General features: G+C 42.4%; 2 protein-coding genes and 1 pseudogene across 2 annotated transcripts; all 3 read left to right on the forward strand.

Annotated features, from left to right (window-relative positions):
- The first annotated feature begins 251 nt into the window (after positions 1 to 251).
- On the forward strand, positions 252 to 6,948 carry LOC133905660 (E3 SUMO-protein ligase SIZ2-like; annotated as a pseudogene).
- A 595-nt stretch (positions 6,949 to 7,543) lies between these two features.
- On the forward strand, positions 7,544 to 14,138 carry LOC133905662 (probable serine/threonine-protein kinase PBL7). The gene is made up of 2 exons (XM_062347428.1): positions 7,544 to 8,754; positions 14,090 to 14,138. The coding sequence occupies exons 1-2, from the start codon at positions 7,544 to 7,546 to the stop codon at positions 14,136 to 14,138; spliced, it is 1,260 nt and encodes a 419-aa protein (XP_062203412.1).
- A 965-nt stretch (positions 14,139 to 15,103) lies between these two features.
- On the forward strand, positions 15,104 to 15,799 carry LOC133906681 (protein transport protein Sec61 subunit beta-like). The gene has a single exon (XM_062348648.1). It carries the CDS (start codon positions 15,195 to 15,197, stop codon positions 15,519 to 15,521), a length of 327 nt encoding a protein of 108 aa, XP_062204632.1. The 5' UTR covers positions 15,104 to 15,194; the 3' UTR covers positions 15,522 to 15,799.
- The last annotated feature ends 1,783 nt before the right edge of the window (positions 15,800 to 17,582 follow it).

Genomic DNA, 17,582 nt, shown 5'->3' on the forward strand with positions numbered 1-17,582 from the left:
TTCTTCCTCCCTTTCAGGAGCGGATCCAGCCCATAGCAAGCTGAGTTTCAGTCCGAGCCATAGATCCAAATTTCTATTAAAATTACTATAAAAATAATAGAAATTTTTAGATCTAAACCAAATTTGAATGAGTCAGCCTGGGTCTTAGCCTAGGCTGGCCCTGCACCCTTTGGTCCGGCTCTGTCTTCTTCCTTCCATGCATGTCACCATCGATCATCGGTCATCGGCGAGGAGAAGTACTCCGCTTGTGAATCATCGGTGAGAGACCTAGCAAGCGAGCGGAGGAGGAAGGGGAGGAAGCCCATCATCGAGAATCGTGCTACCCCTTCCAAGGGGGCACACGTGTCGCCTCCGGATCCCTCTTCCTCTGTTGCCCCCGCTGCTTCCCTTCCGGCCTTCTTGTCTTCTACGACCTTCTCCAACCCTACCGCGCCTCCAAACCCCTCCGCCCGCCCCCGAGGAAGACCTTCCTTAACAACGTGGCGGCGGAGGCCGCGGACGATCCGGTGCTCGCCGCTTGCAAGGTATTTCCATCTTCTTTCCCTCTTGTATGCTTTGTAAAGCTCTTGATCGACTCGATTGATTCCCTAGTCCCTCCCATAACCCAATGCTACTCGCGTGCTATGGCACTCCTAAATTCCCTCACAGGTTAATCGTTTCGTCCCAAAACTAGTAATGTAGCCTATTAGGGTCTGCAAAACTCTCGATTGACCATGCCAATACCCTAAATTCGCCCCCTTTCTTTACCCTTTGCACTACCTTGATTCACATTCACCAACAGCGGGTGTAAAAGGCACCGGAGCAATTGCTTCACTTGACATGCTTTATTTCCTCTTAAAGAACTGGCCTCTAGGTTCCGGTAGGCTTCGGTTGCTTCCATTACACAGCTATATATGTTCTGTTCAATAACAGATTGTGGGATTTTGGATGCAAAATTGTTGACAGCGCCGGTGTGCTCGAATGTGATTTCGTGCTAACATTATTTTACTAGCATTTGCTGTGCTAAACTGCTAATGCTTTATTGCAGTACAGGTTGAGCCACTTCAGAATTAAAGAGTTGAAGGATGTTCTGCATTAGCTTCGACTTCCAAAGCAAGGAAAGAAGCAGGTTTGTCCACTGCAAGTTAATTTATATATCTACTTTTATACAATCGGCATCCATTGCTCATATGTTTTCAAGCTCCCTCTTATGGTGGTAAAGTGTGGAATTGACCTGGTTTTTCAAGTTCTCCATCAGAGTATCGTGAACATACGCTGAAATTTACTGACTTCTACGTGCACTTTAGTTTAATTTATTGGAAATAGTTACTTATGAACCAGGTGGTTTCGGTCTTTCTGGTTTGGTTTACAGGAACTAGTGGACAAAATTATAGCAGTATTGTTCGATCAGCAAGACCAAGGTACATTTGATTGCTTTTCCCCCAAAACTTATCTTTTTGTACTACTGTTTTTCATTTAATGTTATGAGAGGTGGTTTCATTTTTTATCTTGTAGTCTCCATAGTGAATGGTTTATGAAATAAAAAAATCGTTGGACGAGAAACAGTGGTGAAGATAGTTGAGGGCACTTTTGGGTGAATTCACATCGCCTTTCACATTGACATGTCCGTAGAAACAGAGATTACCTGATTGGCTCTTACGAAACTTTGGCAAACTGTTGGCATTTGCTTTTCATTTCAAGAAAAACGCAAGACCCTACAAATACTGTTGCAGCATCAAGATTCAAGAAGCCATATTGAGCCAGGACACAGTGTTAAGCCTAAAAAGAAATCAGATGATTCTGCTCACTTGGATATCAAGGTCTGTTGCCCTTGTGGTAACTCCATGCCCGATGATTCCAGGATTAAGGTACAGTTCTCATGATAAATATGAATTCAGTCTAAAAAAATGATATACATGATATTCTACTGTTTGATAGCCTTTTATGTCCCGCAGCCAAACCAGAAAGATTTCCAAAATTTGTTATTGATCCAAGTGGTTGTACAAATCTTATTCTGAATCACAAAGCAGCTCATCATTTATCTTCTGAAACATCAAAGTAGTTGATGGTCTAGCTCACTCTTTCTGTTTTATTTTGGAAGCCTGGAGCATTTAGTTGTGGCCACGATGTTCCTATTTTGTTATGAAATGTAGCATTTACTTGCTTTGATCGAAACTGTGTACATTCTTTCATTTTGTTCTTGATGAGATCTGTTGCTTAGTTATGTTTTCCTTGATCATTTATTTGCTCCTTGTAGTGTGTTGATCCACAGTGCAACGTATGGCAACATGTTTGTTGTGTCATCATACCCGAGAAGCCTGCATACAGTATTTCTCCTTCATTGCCTTCCTGCTTTTATTGTGAGATGTGCCGAATTAGCAGGGGTGATCCATAAGTTCTTTTAAACTTCAATGTTGTCCTGAACTCAACGAGACCAAGTCACTCAGTCGTCCTGTGATCACTTGCTTTTAAGCTGCGATCCTATGCCATTAGTCACATAGTCTGTGTTGGTTGTTCATGTTCAAACATCTGATGCTTTTAGTTGTTCTGTGCATCAATCACTTTTAAAAATCTCCTTGCCCAGCAACTTAATACCTGCTCAATCTGCATCTTTTTTATGCCTTCGCTTTGCACCTTTTTGTGTGCTTCCTTCTTTTACATTTTTAGGCTGAGAATGTTATTTACTCAGTCCTAGATATTTCAGTGTTAATCTCAGATGACCTATTATTTCTGACATAGTTTCCTACTCTAACCTGCAGTTTCTGGGTTACCGTTTACCATCCGTTACTCCCTATTTTAATAGCCCCCTCTAACATTGCGGCAGACGGGTGAGTTATCCATTGTTTCATCACCAAAGTACACTTATTTAATGTTTTGTGCGTACTTCTTTATTAATTTCTTTGAGTATATGAGAAGGGTTGATCTGATATTCCCGGTGAAATTGATGGCGTAATGAAGAAATTGAAATTTATGTCTTGTCTGAGAAATCATCAAAATGTATTGCTTTGATTCTTCTACTGCATATTTGTTGGAAAGTTTAAGGTTATTAAGACAAGCATAGTGACTTAGTTCTGCTGGCAGAAGCTCATTTGAGCTTTACTTTTGTTTGCGGGATGACATTAGAAATGAACGGCTTGCTCTACATTTTGTGTTGCTGCTGTAGCTTACATGGTTTCTGCAGTCATCATTATTCCTTGTGTTATTTATACAAAGTAAACATGAGACGATTGTACATTGGATGACCATGCTGATATCGTGAGTCTTGAGTAACAAAATGGCTTGGCAAATTATTTCATTTCATTATACAAATTAACTAAACCATGATATTTCTGCAATATGCATAGCTTTTGTTTGTGATTCTTGCCTATGTCCAGGTCATATACTGTACAGTACACCGCAAAAAGCTTTCCGCTGTCAAGAGCTAATAGAGAAATGCTACAGAAAGCTGAATATGATCTTTAGGTTGATTCCATTTCTTTTTCATTTTACTTGAACTATTAGGTTTGTTTAGGACCATCATGCTCATGTATTAAGTAAGAATTGTGAAGTTGCAATTACAAAGATATGTTTGTATGTATAAGTTATGGTTTATGTGTCTGAGTACTGTTTGTGTTACGCCGCATTAGATATTACTGTACTATATGTGTCTATAGATTTTCTACCTTGAGTTTCTTTTGCAGCGATTATGTTCAACCTGTCTGTATCCATTTTTTGACTTGAATTTCCTTTGCATTGATTACTTTTATGCAGGTTTGGTGTATCCTTCTGAATGACAAAGTCCCTTTTAGGATGCACTGGTCTTTACACTCTGATATGCAAGTTAATGGTATATGCATTGGTTTAATATGTATAGTGAGTCATATTCTCTGATAGGATTTTGGTGCAAGTTGTTTATTGAGTTAAAACACTTAGTCAAGTGCCACTGGTTTTGTTTCTTATGAGTCATGTTCTTCACAATGTGGACAAGGAAAATACATCTTCAATTTTTTTCTTTGTTACGAGTTAATGTATAGTCTAAATTGTTGAAGACATGGACAATGTGTTATGATTTCAGAAGCGACCTGGTTGGTTTTGCAGGGTTGCAATTACTTGGACAACCGAGTCCATTTTTCTCTTCATTTTTTTCGTGCAGAGTCAGACACTCGATACTTGTGTCAGGTTCCAACACTGGTGTTGGATTCCAAGTGCTATTTGACATATCCAAAAAAAATTTGTCGAGTAGACACCCGAGTCTAAATCAGATTCTAATACCCATGTCTGTGTACAAGTAACAGCCACAGTGAAAACCACTAGTCATCTTCCACTCATCTTTTGTTGCATTGCCAGTGTTGCTTTTCTCTTCTGTTTGTCTATGCATCATGGCTTGTGCTTACACATGCATTCGTATCCGCAGTTTAGCAGTATAGTATTTTGCATCCTTCTGTAGCTACGATATAGACTGTGGTACCTGGCCTTTAAGATTGGATAGTAAGTTCAATCATACTAGATCTGAACTACTCATGTAAGTCATGTTGGCAATTCTTTCTTTCTCAGGTATTCATGTTAGGGTGGTCAACAGGCAACCCACACAGCAGTTAGGGGCCAATGGCAGAGATGATGGTCCAGTACTCCAGTAGTATCTTTTGTCTTGAATCTTGCTATTTTTTTTAGCTTCATAAGGTATTGGTCAATTTTATTTTATTTTTTACATTATCTTCCTGTGTTCATCAGTTACATTTTTTTGTTGTATATCTCCTTTTTGACCCTAAACATTCTATGTACCCAATTAACAGATTACCTGAGAGAGGGACCTAACAATATTGCTCTATCAAGGAGTGACTCTCGTACTTTCTGTTTGGGTATCAGAATTGCCAAGAGATCTCTAGAACAGGTGGGAACTTTTTGTATATAGTGTCAGAAATTGTTTCCATTGTTAAGCACAATACCCTCAATAAACACATTTTACAGAGTAAGGATATTTGAACCATATGTGGTTCATGCTTTCTTCCTTGTTGGAAAGTGGACAGGGATTGTCAAACACTTTTAGATATCTATCCAGTGCTTTTCAATATATTAAAAGCTTTATCCACCGCAAATACTGTGATGTTTTGCGCACTTTTTTGTTAACCGTTTGTGCTTACCATGTCTAGACTCATGATTATCTCCCAAGTGAATTCCATTGTAAGGTCTCGGGAGAATAGCTATTTTACATGTTGAAAGGTTCCGTGGGAAACTTATAATTTATGTTATAGCAGTATTCCAAATCCCTGTTAATTTCTTGCCAGGATTTCTGGTTTGCAGTTGAAAAACTATTCAGAGAGTAATTTCTTCCCAAGACATTCCAGGAAAAAACGATAAACTGGCTGGTTCTCTTAGCATAGCAGTTACTGCCAACAAGCTGATACCTGGAAACTGCTGAGCACCTGAATTTGGAATCATGTTTTATTGTTTCAAGTTCTTTTTTAAACTTTGATAGTGGGCAGGTCCTAGATTTGGTGCCAACGGATCAAGATGGTGAGAAGTTTGATGATGCCCTTGCTCGTGTGTGTTGCTGTGTTGGTGGTGGAACTGAGGCAAATGACGCAAACAGTGATAGTGATATTGAAGTTGTGGCTGATTCCATCTCCGTAAATCTTCGCTGCCCCGTAAGCACTCTGGTTGTTACTGTGGGATGCTTAGATCCTTAATGAATTGCTTATAAAATGGCTAATTGCTCTGATATATGTTTATCAAACCTGAGAACATGTCTATTGAAATATTCTTTGAACCAAAAGTCCATTGGATTATTATCGTTTGCCATCTGAAGTTATTCTCTGTGTTGCAGTCATAAGCCCATGACACTCAAGGTTTAGAGTTACTTGTCCTGGAATCACCATATATGTTTATTATATTTTTTCGACCCACGTTGTGGACACCTTCGTCAGAAGGAGCTACTGGTGTCGGCGTCCAGCGACTCACGCGACAACACGAGACGGCGTGGTGAATCAAAGTGGCTGAAGCAGCAGTGTCAGGACACAACAACATGCACATACGCAAGGAGATAAGTTAGGATTTTGCTTAAGTTTCTTTAGGAGATAGATTTCCTTCGTTAGATGATTGTGATCCTTTGCTAGTTGGTTGTGATCCTCCCTCCGTTAGGGAGGCCGACGCCTGGACTATAAAGGCTGCGAAGGTGTGCATGATTGGATCATGAAAAAAGAATAAATTCCTTGCGTCGACAAGAGCTGACCTCTGGCCGTGACACAAGATCTATCCTGGTGCGGTGAAGGAGACAGTTCTTCGTCGACCTTCCCTCGATATCATCTGTGTTCCAACCCTCAATCTCATCTTCTCCTCTGTTGACCCTTGGTATCCCCTCGCCGATCATGCCACATCAATTTGGTATTAGAGACAACATAGGCATCGCCTCTCATGGCCAGCCCGGTTGACGATCCTGGTGCCACCGAGACCATCCAAGCTAAGCTTGATCGCATCCTTGCTCGGATGGAGACGCTCAACACCTGCTTGGACTGACATGACATGCGCATTGCACGTACTGAGAAGTTCCAGATGGGGGATGCCAATCCCCATGAGTTTTCTGTGGAGAACTTGCCACTCCACTCCTAGCACGGTGACTCGCGACGCCGCCCTGCTGCCGGTGACGAGTACCGTGGCGCGTCGCGCCATGCCAAGCTGACCTTCCCGTACTTCGATGGGGAAGACCACCCGCTGCCCTGGATTAACAAATGCGAGCACTTCTTCCGCGAAAACCAGACCATGGAGGAAGAAAAGGTGTGGTGGGCCTCATTCCATCTTGATGGCACGGCGCAACTCAGGTATTACCAGCTGGAATGGGAGTGTGGCGTCCTCTCCTGGTCTCGCTTCGTCGATTTCGTCAACTTGAGGTTCGGGTTGCCCATCCTGTCCAACATCTTGGGAGAGCTCAAGGTGCTCGTACGGGACCTTGGAGGAGTATCAATGCCAATTCCTGGTGCTACTGAGCCGCTGTGACGACCTAACCTCCCGACACTAGGTAAACCTCTTCACGAGTGGTCTAGGTAGTCCGCTCTAGACGGACGTCGAATTGCAGCACCCAAGCAACTTGCAGACGGCCATGATATATCTGTATGTGTGTGTGTAGCATAAAACAGAAACTAAAAAGAAGAAGGCAACGGACCAACGGCCTGGCGTTGCTGTTTTACTTGCATTGCATGCAGCTTAGAATAGAAGAGATTGCAGTTGCATGACATGGCAGCATGAGCGTAGGTGTTTTCCAGCATGCATTTATGCAGTATATATAATTAGCCTGTCTAACGAACTAACTCGATGGAATCATCGATGGTTGGTTTGTCGTTCCTTGAAAAAGCCCCTCTGCATCTACGACGTCTCACTTTCTTCTTCCATTCATTCGTTGGTTCATTTCCCTCCTCCATCGTTCATCCTTGTTGGGTTTGACTCATTTAGCCGACCGCCTATAAATATATATACCTGCATGCACCTCCCCGGCCTTTTCTTGATCGTCTCTCTTCCTCTTTCCCGGCCGGCCGCTCGGCCGGCAAGGCCGCAACCGCAAGGCAAGGTGATCCATCAATTGCTCAGAGCGACGATGCTGAGGTGGCTTCGTGGCCTCCCCCACGACGTAATCCACAGAAAGGGCAGCAGCAGCAGCACAGGCAGGAGGACCTCCTCCTCCACCTCCTGGAGGAACACGAGCTTCACCGCTCGCATCATCCGCTGCGCCTCCACCATCGTCCACGCTCAACGACATGATGATGATGATGATGATACACAAGCCCAGGAGGATGACGACGCCTCCTCCTCCTCGCCGGAGACTCCTAAAGATCGCTACAGTGACCACATCGTTGTCTCGGCGCGGGCCTTTTCCTTCCACGACCTGGACGCCGCCACGGGCAACTTTAGCCAGGACAACCTCCTCGGCGAGGGCGGCTTCGGCCGCGTCTACAAGGCTCGCCTGCAACTCATCCCGCAGGAGGTGGCCGTCAAGCAGCTGAACCGGAGCGGCACGCAGGGCAACCGCGAGTTCGTCGTGGAGGTGCTCATGCTCAGCCTCCTGCACCACCCCAACCTCGTCAGGCTCGTCGGCTACTGCGCCGACGGCGACCAGCGCATGCTCGTCTACCCGTTCATGCCTCTCGGCTCCCTCGAAGACCACCTTCTGCTTCGCCAGCGACAGGAGGATGACGACCAGCAGATCAAGAACAAGAAAGCTCCTCTGTCGTGGCGCACGAGGATGAAGATCGCGCACGGCGCCGCGCGGGGCCTCGAGTACCTGCACGATAGGGATGTCATCTACCGCGACCTCAAGTCCTCCAACATCCTCCTCGATGACGACTACAACCCCAGGCTCTCCGACTTTGGCCTCGCCAGGCTCCTCCCCGCCCCGCGCACCGACTCGTCGTCGTCATCCTCCTCCTCCTCCTCCTCCTCCTCGTCGCGGGTGATGGGCACGTACGGGTACTGCGCGCCGGAGTACCTGCGGACGGGGCAGCTCAGCGCCAAGTCGGACGTGTACAGCTTCGGGGTGCTGCTGCTGGAGCTCATCACGGGCCGGCGAGCCATCGACACCAGCCGGCCGGATGGCGAGCAGAGCCTCGTGGCATGGGCGGTGCCAATGTTCGGCGACCCCAAGAGGTTCCATGAGCTTGTGGACCCTCGGTTGGTGATGGCGATGCAGGGACCCGCGGCGGCGGAGCTGAACCAGGCGCTAGGCGTGGCGGGCATGTGCCTGCAGGAACACCACGCCCTGCGCCCCGCCATGACCGACGTCGTCATGGCCCTCTCCTTCCTCGCCATCGACTCTTCTTGCTGCTGACATTCATAATTTCACATTGGCTGTTTACATTTTTCTTCTTTCAATGTAAACATGGGGAAGAAATTACGGCCAGTCAATAAAATCAAATTAAGGTACGCAAAGCTAGATTTCGTGGATTTGTTTGCCTCTTCAAATTGTCACATTTCTTTGTTTTTTTCTTAGACAATACTCATGTTGGAATTTGAGGCTCGGCCCAAATAGGTCTTTGCTATGGTCCAAATTTATTTGAAAAAATCAAGATAGTGTGGGAGAGGCATGTGAGATTTAGTCTCATATTACCTAGGAATAGTGAGGCAGTTCAACTTAAATAGAATCCACAGGTCGGGCTTGTAGTTGAGGCATGTGGTTATAGAGAAAGTAGGCTTATGGCTATGGTAACACGTGCGTATTGTCGCATCCCGAAATCTTAATTACAAAATTAAGCATATGTAATCATTATGATATTATATTTTTATGTATTTATTTATTATATCTAGTCTTATGGCGAGCGACCAATATGGATTTTGGATGAAACCGAGTGCAAGACTCGACGCCACTCTATCAAGTTCGTTAAAGTGAAATTGAGCAATCACTCGGAAGATGAGGCTACTTGGGAGCGCGAGGATCGAATTCGCTTCGAGTTTCTCGATCTTTTACAAAACTTGTGAGTATGGTCTCAATTTTGCATATGTTGAGCATCTCACAAGTGTTATGTTCATCATCATGTTGGTCGGAAATTTTGCTCCCAAAGGATCCCGCTTAGAAACCTTTTTAGCCAGGACAAAAACCCTCTTGGCGGTTTGACCGCCCAAAGACTTGCGGTCTAACTGTAGGAACCGAAAATTCTCTGTCCAGATTTCAGTCTAACCGCCAAACTCGTGGTCCAACTGTCCCGCGGTCTAACCGGGCCTAGCTTCGGTCTGACTGCCAGGGCACAACCGCACAAGAGAGTCTGGTGGCTATATTTCGTCCCGTCGCTGAATTTCGACAAATTATTTACCATCCATGAGAGAATCTTCCCCGCTGCATCAGCATTACATTCTCCCTGAGTTGTCAAATCTCAAGATGAGATTCCTTTTTAAGAGGGGGAGGATTGTCATGTCTCGAAATCTTAATTACATAATTAAGCATGCATAATCATCATGGCATTATTTTTGCGTATTTATTTATTAAATCTAGTTAAACATGTTTCAAAAATACTTTAGAGATGCTTTATAGCTCTTTAGGAAAACCCTAAATGCTTTGGAGAAGAAGAAGAATAGAAAAAGGAAGAGAAAAAGGAAAAGACCGTTCTAGCGGTCTGACTGGGATCCCCCGCGGTCTGATCGCTAGCGGCCGCCAAGTGGGCTTCCTACGGTCCGATTGAGACCTCCTGCGATCTGATCGCCAGAGCGTAGTGGCACTTAAAGGAATCGATCAATATTTCTCTCTTGCTCTCTCTCTTACTTCTCACTCACTCTCTTCACACAAACCGAGAGAGAGACCATATCGATGACCCCCAACGACCGGAGATCGATGGAAGGGACTTCTCGAGTTTTCTGAAGGCTTCCCCGAGCTCATCCCTCTCTTCTCCATCGCTGGAGGCACTTTTCCTGGAACCTCTCCATCTCAAGCTCATATGCCATCCCAGAGCCTGATCTCCAAATCGGAGCTTTCCTGGAGTGGGTTGATCCGCTAGAAAGCTTTCCTAATCCAAGGTGAGTCTTCCCCTACCGTTTCCCTGTCGTTCCCGAGCTCGAATTGATCCCCATTCTATTTAGACCCGAGTTTAACCCTACCCTAGAGCTTATCTATGGGGTATTTCAAGTTTAGCTCAGTAACTATCGTCCAAATCATCTTAGAAGCACTCCACTAGTTACATAGAGTATTTTGGTACCCTTTGTAGCCAAAGGCTTCACTGGAGCCTTCATCGGCGCCCTCGCAAAGGTGCTGCAGGCAAGGTCTTGCGATCTGACCATCGATCGAGCCGGTCTGACCGCCAGTTGAGTCAGAAACATCAGGTTAAAACCCCATAGTTAGGAGTCAGACAGCAACTAGGGCCGATTTGGCTGCGAACACACCGCCGGTCTGACCGCCACAACACCTTCGGTTTGACCACCAGCCATGCAAAGCTATATGACCTTAGGATGTCTTATCCGAGGTTCAAAATTTTTTCCAAACCGAATCGTTTAACGTTCCTTTGCAAATGTTTTCGAAATACGACGCTTCATTATTGTTCAAGCATGCATCATATGCACACTTTTCCATCGTTCACTTATTTATGCAACGCATTCGTGATTTATTTAGAGAGCGTCACAGCGATGGTCCAAGTGGTTGAGGGCGACCCTGAGCCTCCAGAATTTTATGAGTTCTGCGCAGGTAGCATCAGATAGGCGCCAGAGTAGCAAGGATAGCATCTAAGCATATTCTACCCACTACTTTGGATGAGTTGTGTCTAATTTGATAAGTTATGCTATATGTATGTTGTGCATGAATGGCGAGTTGATGTTGGGAATTATAGGTAGAACCTATATTGCTGCATTGATCTTACCTTGATTATATGATGTTTCCTATCCTTGTAACATGGGTTTACCTATATGGTTGTCTAACTTCAAAGGTTAACTAAATGCTTAGCAATGCATAGGTTATCGGTATAAGTCGAGCAGTAGATTCAACCACTATTTGCGAGCTTAGGGCTTATTTACTTGTTCACAAAGGAATTGATAATAATGTTGGGGTGTATGAGTGGTGAGGATGATGCGAGATGTGGACAGTGCTAGCGGTAGGTCAGGAGAGAAACCCAGACGCCATAGACCACTTGCATCGATTAAGTACCGTCCATCGATACCGTTGTCTTTAGCACTTTTTGTACTAACCATATATCCATTTATGGGAAGGATGAGCCAAATGCCTTATGTGGTTGTGACTCTTTGTCTTGTACGTCTCATGTGTCGTTGGCATAATAGGCTTGTAGGGGTATCTAGTTTAAACTGAGAGTAGTTCTAGATGATCCCCGTACCTATAGAGGCCTGATCAAACGGTTAGGGCTTATTTGGAAAATGTTATCACGAGTATCCCTTGTGTGGACTTTAGCAGGTCGCACAAGCCAATGGTCCTTGTGTCGTGTGGGTAAAAGAGTACCCTCCGCAGGGTGTAAAAATAATTCGAATTGTCACGCTCTCGATTATGAGCATGCTTCTGTCCATCTGCATCGGTTGTAGAGTCGCGAATGTGGAATGATATGGTACGGTATGTTGGAATGTGGTTGAGATGGTTCTATTCATAGATATGCTTATGATGGTTCTGTTATATATATTTATGATGTTGATGATTACATGATAGGAGGGGTATATGTGTATAAGTATAGATGCTCATATTACTGTGTCCAAATTTACTTTCGCTTATGAATTTATTTAACCATATGGCTGTCTCCTTGCTAACATCTAAATGCATGATCCTTTAAGTCAGGTTATTTATATGTAACTATTATAGATTAAATCTTGCGAGTACCTTTGTACTCACACTGCTTTTTTAGGTGCTACCGATACGGAGGAGGTAGTGTTCGGCTACTTCACTCCTGCTGATGTAGGTGTTAGGGATAAGTAGTGTAAATTTAGAATATATATTCGATACCTTATTTACCAAAAATACTATTTTGACACCTCATATATCGAATACGGTATATAGTATTTTCGACACATGCCGTATTCGGCACCTCTCGTGTCTAATACAGCCTCTGCATGCGTCGTGCTCGCCAGAAGAAGGAAACTAGGAAGCTAGAAGCTGTTGTGCGTCTTTGCTATACGCTTCCATGAAAGTTCAAGCTTTTTATTTAACTCATGATTTTATTTAGGAGTATAAAAATAGTCCAAAAATTCTAAAGATTTTCATGAGCAAACTAGAGCTCACTAGCAACCCATTTTAATTAGTTTGATCAAAAATCCTAAGCTAATATTTAATTAAAATTCTCCAAATATGCCAACTTTTATAAATTCTAACAATTTTTAATGCCTCAAATAAATTCTCAAAAATATAGAAAAATCACTAATTTTATTCTCATATGATGTTCTAATTTATAAAAATATTTTCAATCCTAGGTTATTCGGTGAAAAGTGAGTTCTTTGTAATACTCTATTTATATGTATTTTATCATTTCATGTGGTATTCTCTTTTTAGTTCAATTTGAACAAAATAAAGGCATACATTCATATTGATACATAGAACCCAAAAAATAAAAAATTCACTAATATTCTTCTCATGTGATGCATGATACATTAACAACTACTACTAAGATGATAAAATCTCTTAAGAAGTAAAGAACCCAGGAATTGTGAATATATATTTACATTCATCTTTTGAAAATAGGCAGTGATACGACAAGTTTTAATATTTATCAATTAAATATGACAAATAATAGATCCAAAATTAAAAAAACCAAATAAGGAGTATGCATATGGGGATGGCATCTCTCAAAGCAGGAAGAGAGAACTAAAAAAGAAATGAAGCACAAAGAACAGTACGAAGAGGCTTACTATTAATATGAGAGGTTGTCCGGCGTTTTTAGGTTAGTGACGGCAACAGATTAAGTGGAGCATGTTTGAATTAATCTGAGAACCAAGGTTTTGTGCATGTTTAAATTTTTTTATTCAAATTGAATTAAAAATAGAATATCACATAAAATGATAAAAATGCATATAAATAGAGCATTACAAAGGTTAATATTAATCTGAGAACCAAGGTTTTATGCATGTTGAATTTTTTTATTCAAATTGAATTAAAAGAGCATTATACAAATTTAATTAGGCGGATACCATCATAAAAGTGCTCATATTGAAAAATACCATCGGCTGTGAGAATGACATATAGGCCTAGGACCCACATGTCATCCTCACATCAATGTTATTTTCCAACTTTTACGATGGTACTAGCAAATTGCCCCAATGATAAAAATACATATAAATGGAGTATTTCAAAAGAACTCACATTTTCACAAAATAACCTAGGTCAGAAATATTTTTATAAATTAGTACATCACATGAAAAGAATATTAGTGATTTTTTTAGATTTTTTAGAATTTATTTGAGGCATTAAAATTGCTAGAATTTATAAAAGTTGGTTTATTTGGAGAATTTTAATTAAATATTAGCTCAATCTTTTTGAATCAAACTAATTAAAACGGGTTGCTAACAAGCTCTAGTTTGCTCATAAAAACGTTTAAAATTTTTAGATTATTTTTTACTTTCAAATAAAATTGTGAGTTAAATAAAAAATTTAAACTTTCATGTGAGCACACAGCAGAGACGTACAACGGCTTCTAGGTTCCTTTTCTCGCGAGCGCAGCGCATGGTAGATGCTGTATTCGAAACATGATATACCAAATACAATATACAATACTGTATTTGATATTTGATGTGTCAAAATCATATTTTTAGTAAATAAGGTGTTGAATACATATATTAAAATTTTAAATATTATAATATATTATATATTTTTATAATATACGATACGTATATTATCTAGTTTTGAATTTTGGCCAGCAAAAAGTGTACGATGAACTTACATAAATTTAAAGTATGTTCGATCTCATTTGCTACTACCAGAAATACGCACATTCCCTTGTGTTCTCTCTCTCCTTTTAGTTATGTCTTTGCTCCTGCCCTTCCTCCTGCCCCGCACTTTTGTGAGTAAAGATTGAGTTTTTCATGCACATTAACTGTGTTACAATAATCTGACATATGCCATCTGTTGGGTAGATCCCCTTCCAGATTCTTTAAACTATTTGGTGGTTCACGATCTTATTGAACCTGTCGTAGAATGAAAAGAGCAAGCTTGAAGATCAAAAAAAAAAAAAAAAAAAAAATCTGACATATAGCCAGACATCTGGCCTGACTCTTTTCCACTATTCAATAAATAGCATGGTCTAGCCCAAGTTTTCTAGCTTAGTTGAATTAGAACCCAAAACATTTAGAAAACACAAAAATACGAGGTAAAATATGGTATGAGAAAAATACATGGAACATGAATATTTTACGAGTCGTGCTACACAACAAGATTGAGGAAACAGGAAAATCGATGACAAAGATGCCTAGAATTGCGAGAGCAAATAAACAAAATGCAACTCTACATATCTTTATACATATATGACTTATCTCTCGACCGTATATTTTTCTAACCTGATAATCTTCCTTCCATTGATTCTCTTATTAATTATGTAATTCTTCAACGTAAATTAACAGTTGCGTGATTTTCACGTAAGAAAATATGAAGACGCTGGAGTCCGGCGGAGTGTACAATGCATGACTGACTGGTGGGCCACACCAACCTGTCCTCTCATCTCAACTGACGTTAGATGCGGCCGCGAGACGGGGAGACTTTTCGCGTTTTCTTCTCCACACGCCCTCCCTCTCCGCAAGAGAAGAGAAGAGAGGACGAGAGATCCCCAGTCCCCACCAAGGCCAAGCCAGCCATGGCCCGCTCCTCCTCACAGTCCCAGTCCTCCGTCGGTGGCGCCGCCGGCTCCCGCCCCGCCACCGTCGGGCCCCGCGGCACGCCCGCCGCCGCCGCCGGCATGCGCCGCCGCCGCGCCACCGCGTCCGGCGGAGGAGGGGGCTTCTCTGGCGGCGGTGGCAGCAACATGCTGCGCTTCTACACCGACGAGGCGCCGGGCCTGCGCCTCTCCCCCACCATGGTGCTCGTCATGTCGCTCTGCTTCATCGGCTTCGTCACCGCCCTCCACGTCTTCGGCAAGCTCTACCGCTCCCGCACCGCCGCCGCCGCCGCCTCATCCGCATGATCCCATCCCGCCGACTCCTTCCTCTTTCTTCCTCAGAACAGATCAGATCAGATCAGACGGTTTTGATGTATGACGACCAAGTTGTTGTGTTGCTAGCTTTGCTTGATCCTTCCTTCCCGAGTTAGATCTGGAGATGAAACACTGCAAGTTTATGGTGCCCTTTCTGTTTATTTCTCACTTTTTGCTCCCTGATGCAAAGAATTATGCCTAGTTACTGAAGTTCTGCTTGTGAAATCAATTCATGTCATGTGTCTCATGGGGATTGGCCAATTTTTGCATCTTGGTTGACTTGCATGTGCTCAAGAATTGGTACAATTTTGCATCTGTAGCACCATCTGTTGCTAAATTTATTACTTACTGCATCTGTCTGTTAGTCGGTATCACCTAATTAGATAATTGAGTTGGTTCTCTCTGCTGATTAGGCCTCGTAATTCATTCTGGAGCTTAGCTAGTAGTATAATTCTACGTCTATGTGGTGCTTCTATATCTTGCGGTTACTTCCTTTCTTTGATTTTTTGTGATTGTTTACAAGTTCTAGCTAGGCTGGTGCCTTTATCTAATATACCTGCATCCTGATCATGGGAAATTTATATGAGAGCCTTACTTTGAATGTTTCCTTCACAAGGAACATGAAGTTATTTAAATCTCTAAGTAGTTCATTTCTCTGAGTCCCACATTGAACATGATATTGGTCTGTGAAGGATTTTATTTGCGCTTGGTTGGTTGAGTTAGAAGTCAGAAGTAACTAGGCAGTTCAGGTGTTCCTTTTGATAGGACAATAGACACGAGTGAATCTTTTAGGATTTTGCTGAAGATCTAAGCAAGATTCAGAGGATACTTGCACCTTACTTGTTACTTTGTTTAACATGTGTAATGCTTCTCATGATAATAGTAGCTAATTTCCACTTCAACAAATGGCACACTATGTTTGGAATAGTAGTTATGATCTGTTCAGGACACTAAGAATTCGATTTCTCAGCAGTGGGTCAAAACTAAATGCTACTGGTAATATGGCTGGTGTCTCTCTTACATTGGGAAGTCTGCTTCAGTGTCGGTGTTTGACGGAATAAAAGATGAGTGATTGGTGATCAATTAGGCTTACATCTTGAGTAACTCACATACTATTATTGTATCTGCTAGAGGGGCTATTTCGTCCACTTTGGATCCTTGACATTTTGTGGACAGTTTTAGCTATTTGCATGATGGTACTCTGAGCAAAGTTGTATTTTGAACTTTAGTGTCTTGTCTAACAGCCGGACCCCTGGTTTGTAGAATTTATGTAGGGTGTTGGGTATCTGCAAAACCGAAAGTTACACTGTGAGTCCTTGTCCAAGTCATTGTGAGGAAGAGATAACCTATTGTTTGTGCATCATAAGTCGTAACCGGTAATTATCGCCTTGAGTGAGAAGTTTGGTGTCATGAATCTGTATGACTGTACGATCTTTCTTTAAGTTTTTTTTTAAGTAGTACATGAAAATGAAGGTTTGATGCTTCACGGTAACAAGAATGGTACGTCTCAGATGCCTGCATGAATATTATCTATTCATGTATCTGGATGAAGTTTGGTTTCTAGAATTATTTCATAGTATTGTTTTGATGGGCAAAGTTTCAGGGCCTCTAGAATGATTTTGATAATGACAAGGGTGCTAGCACTGCTTGCTTGAGCTGAAGCATTTTTTGTTCACCTTGGTTTGTTCGGGAGGTGTTGTTCGCACTTTGCAGTTGCATGCTCTGACTATAGAATTTTGGGAAGGCGCCATGTGCAATGTCAATGTTTTGTGGTGATGGAAATTGTGCTAGAGGCTCGACTATAGTTGATTCTGTTATTACTGAAGTATATACTACTGTGTGTGTGCAGTTTATACGTGTCACAGCTAGTAGTGAGTAGTATTATACAGGTCTAACTGCATCTAGTTTTGTCTGTGTGGAGCGAGCGAGACGGCCACCATCACAAAAATCGTTATGTTTGGAATGCATGAATTTCATAGTAAACAGTGCAATTTCTGAAGAAATATTACAAAATATGCGGCCTGGCCGGCTCCAGTCAGTGCAGCAAGCCAT

Source organism: Phragmites australis, chromosome 23 (genome assembly GCF_958298935.1).
Source record: "Phragmites australis chromosome 23, lpPhrAust1.1, whole genome shotgun sequence".
Classification (NCBI taxonomy): Eukaryota; Viridiplantae; Streptophyta; class Magnoliopsida; order Poales; family Poaceae; genus Phragmites; species Phragmites australis.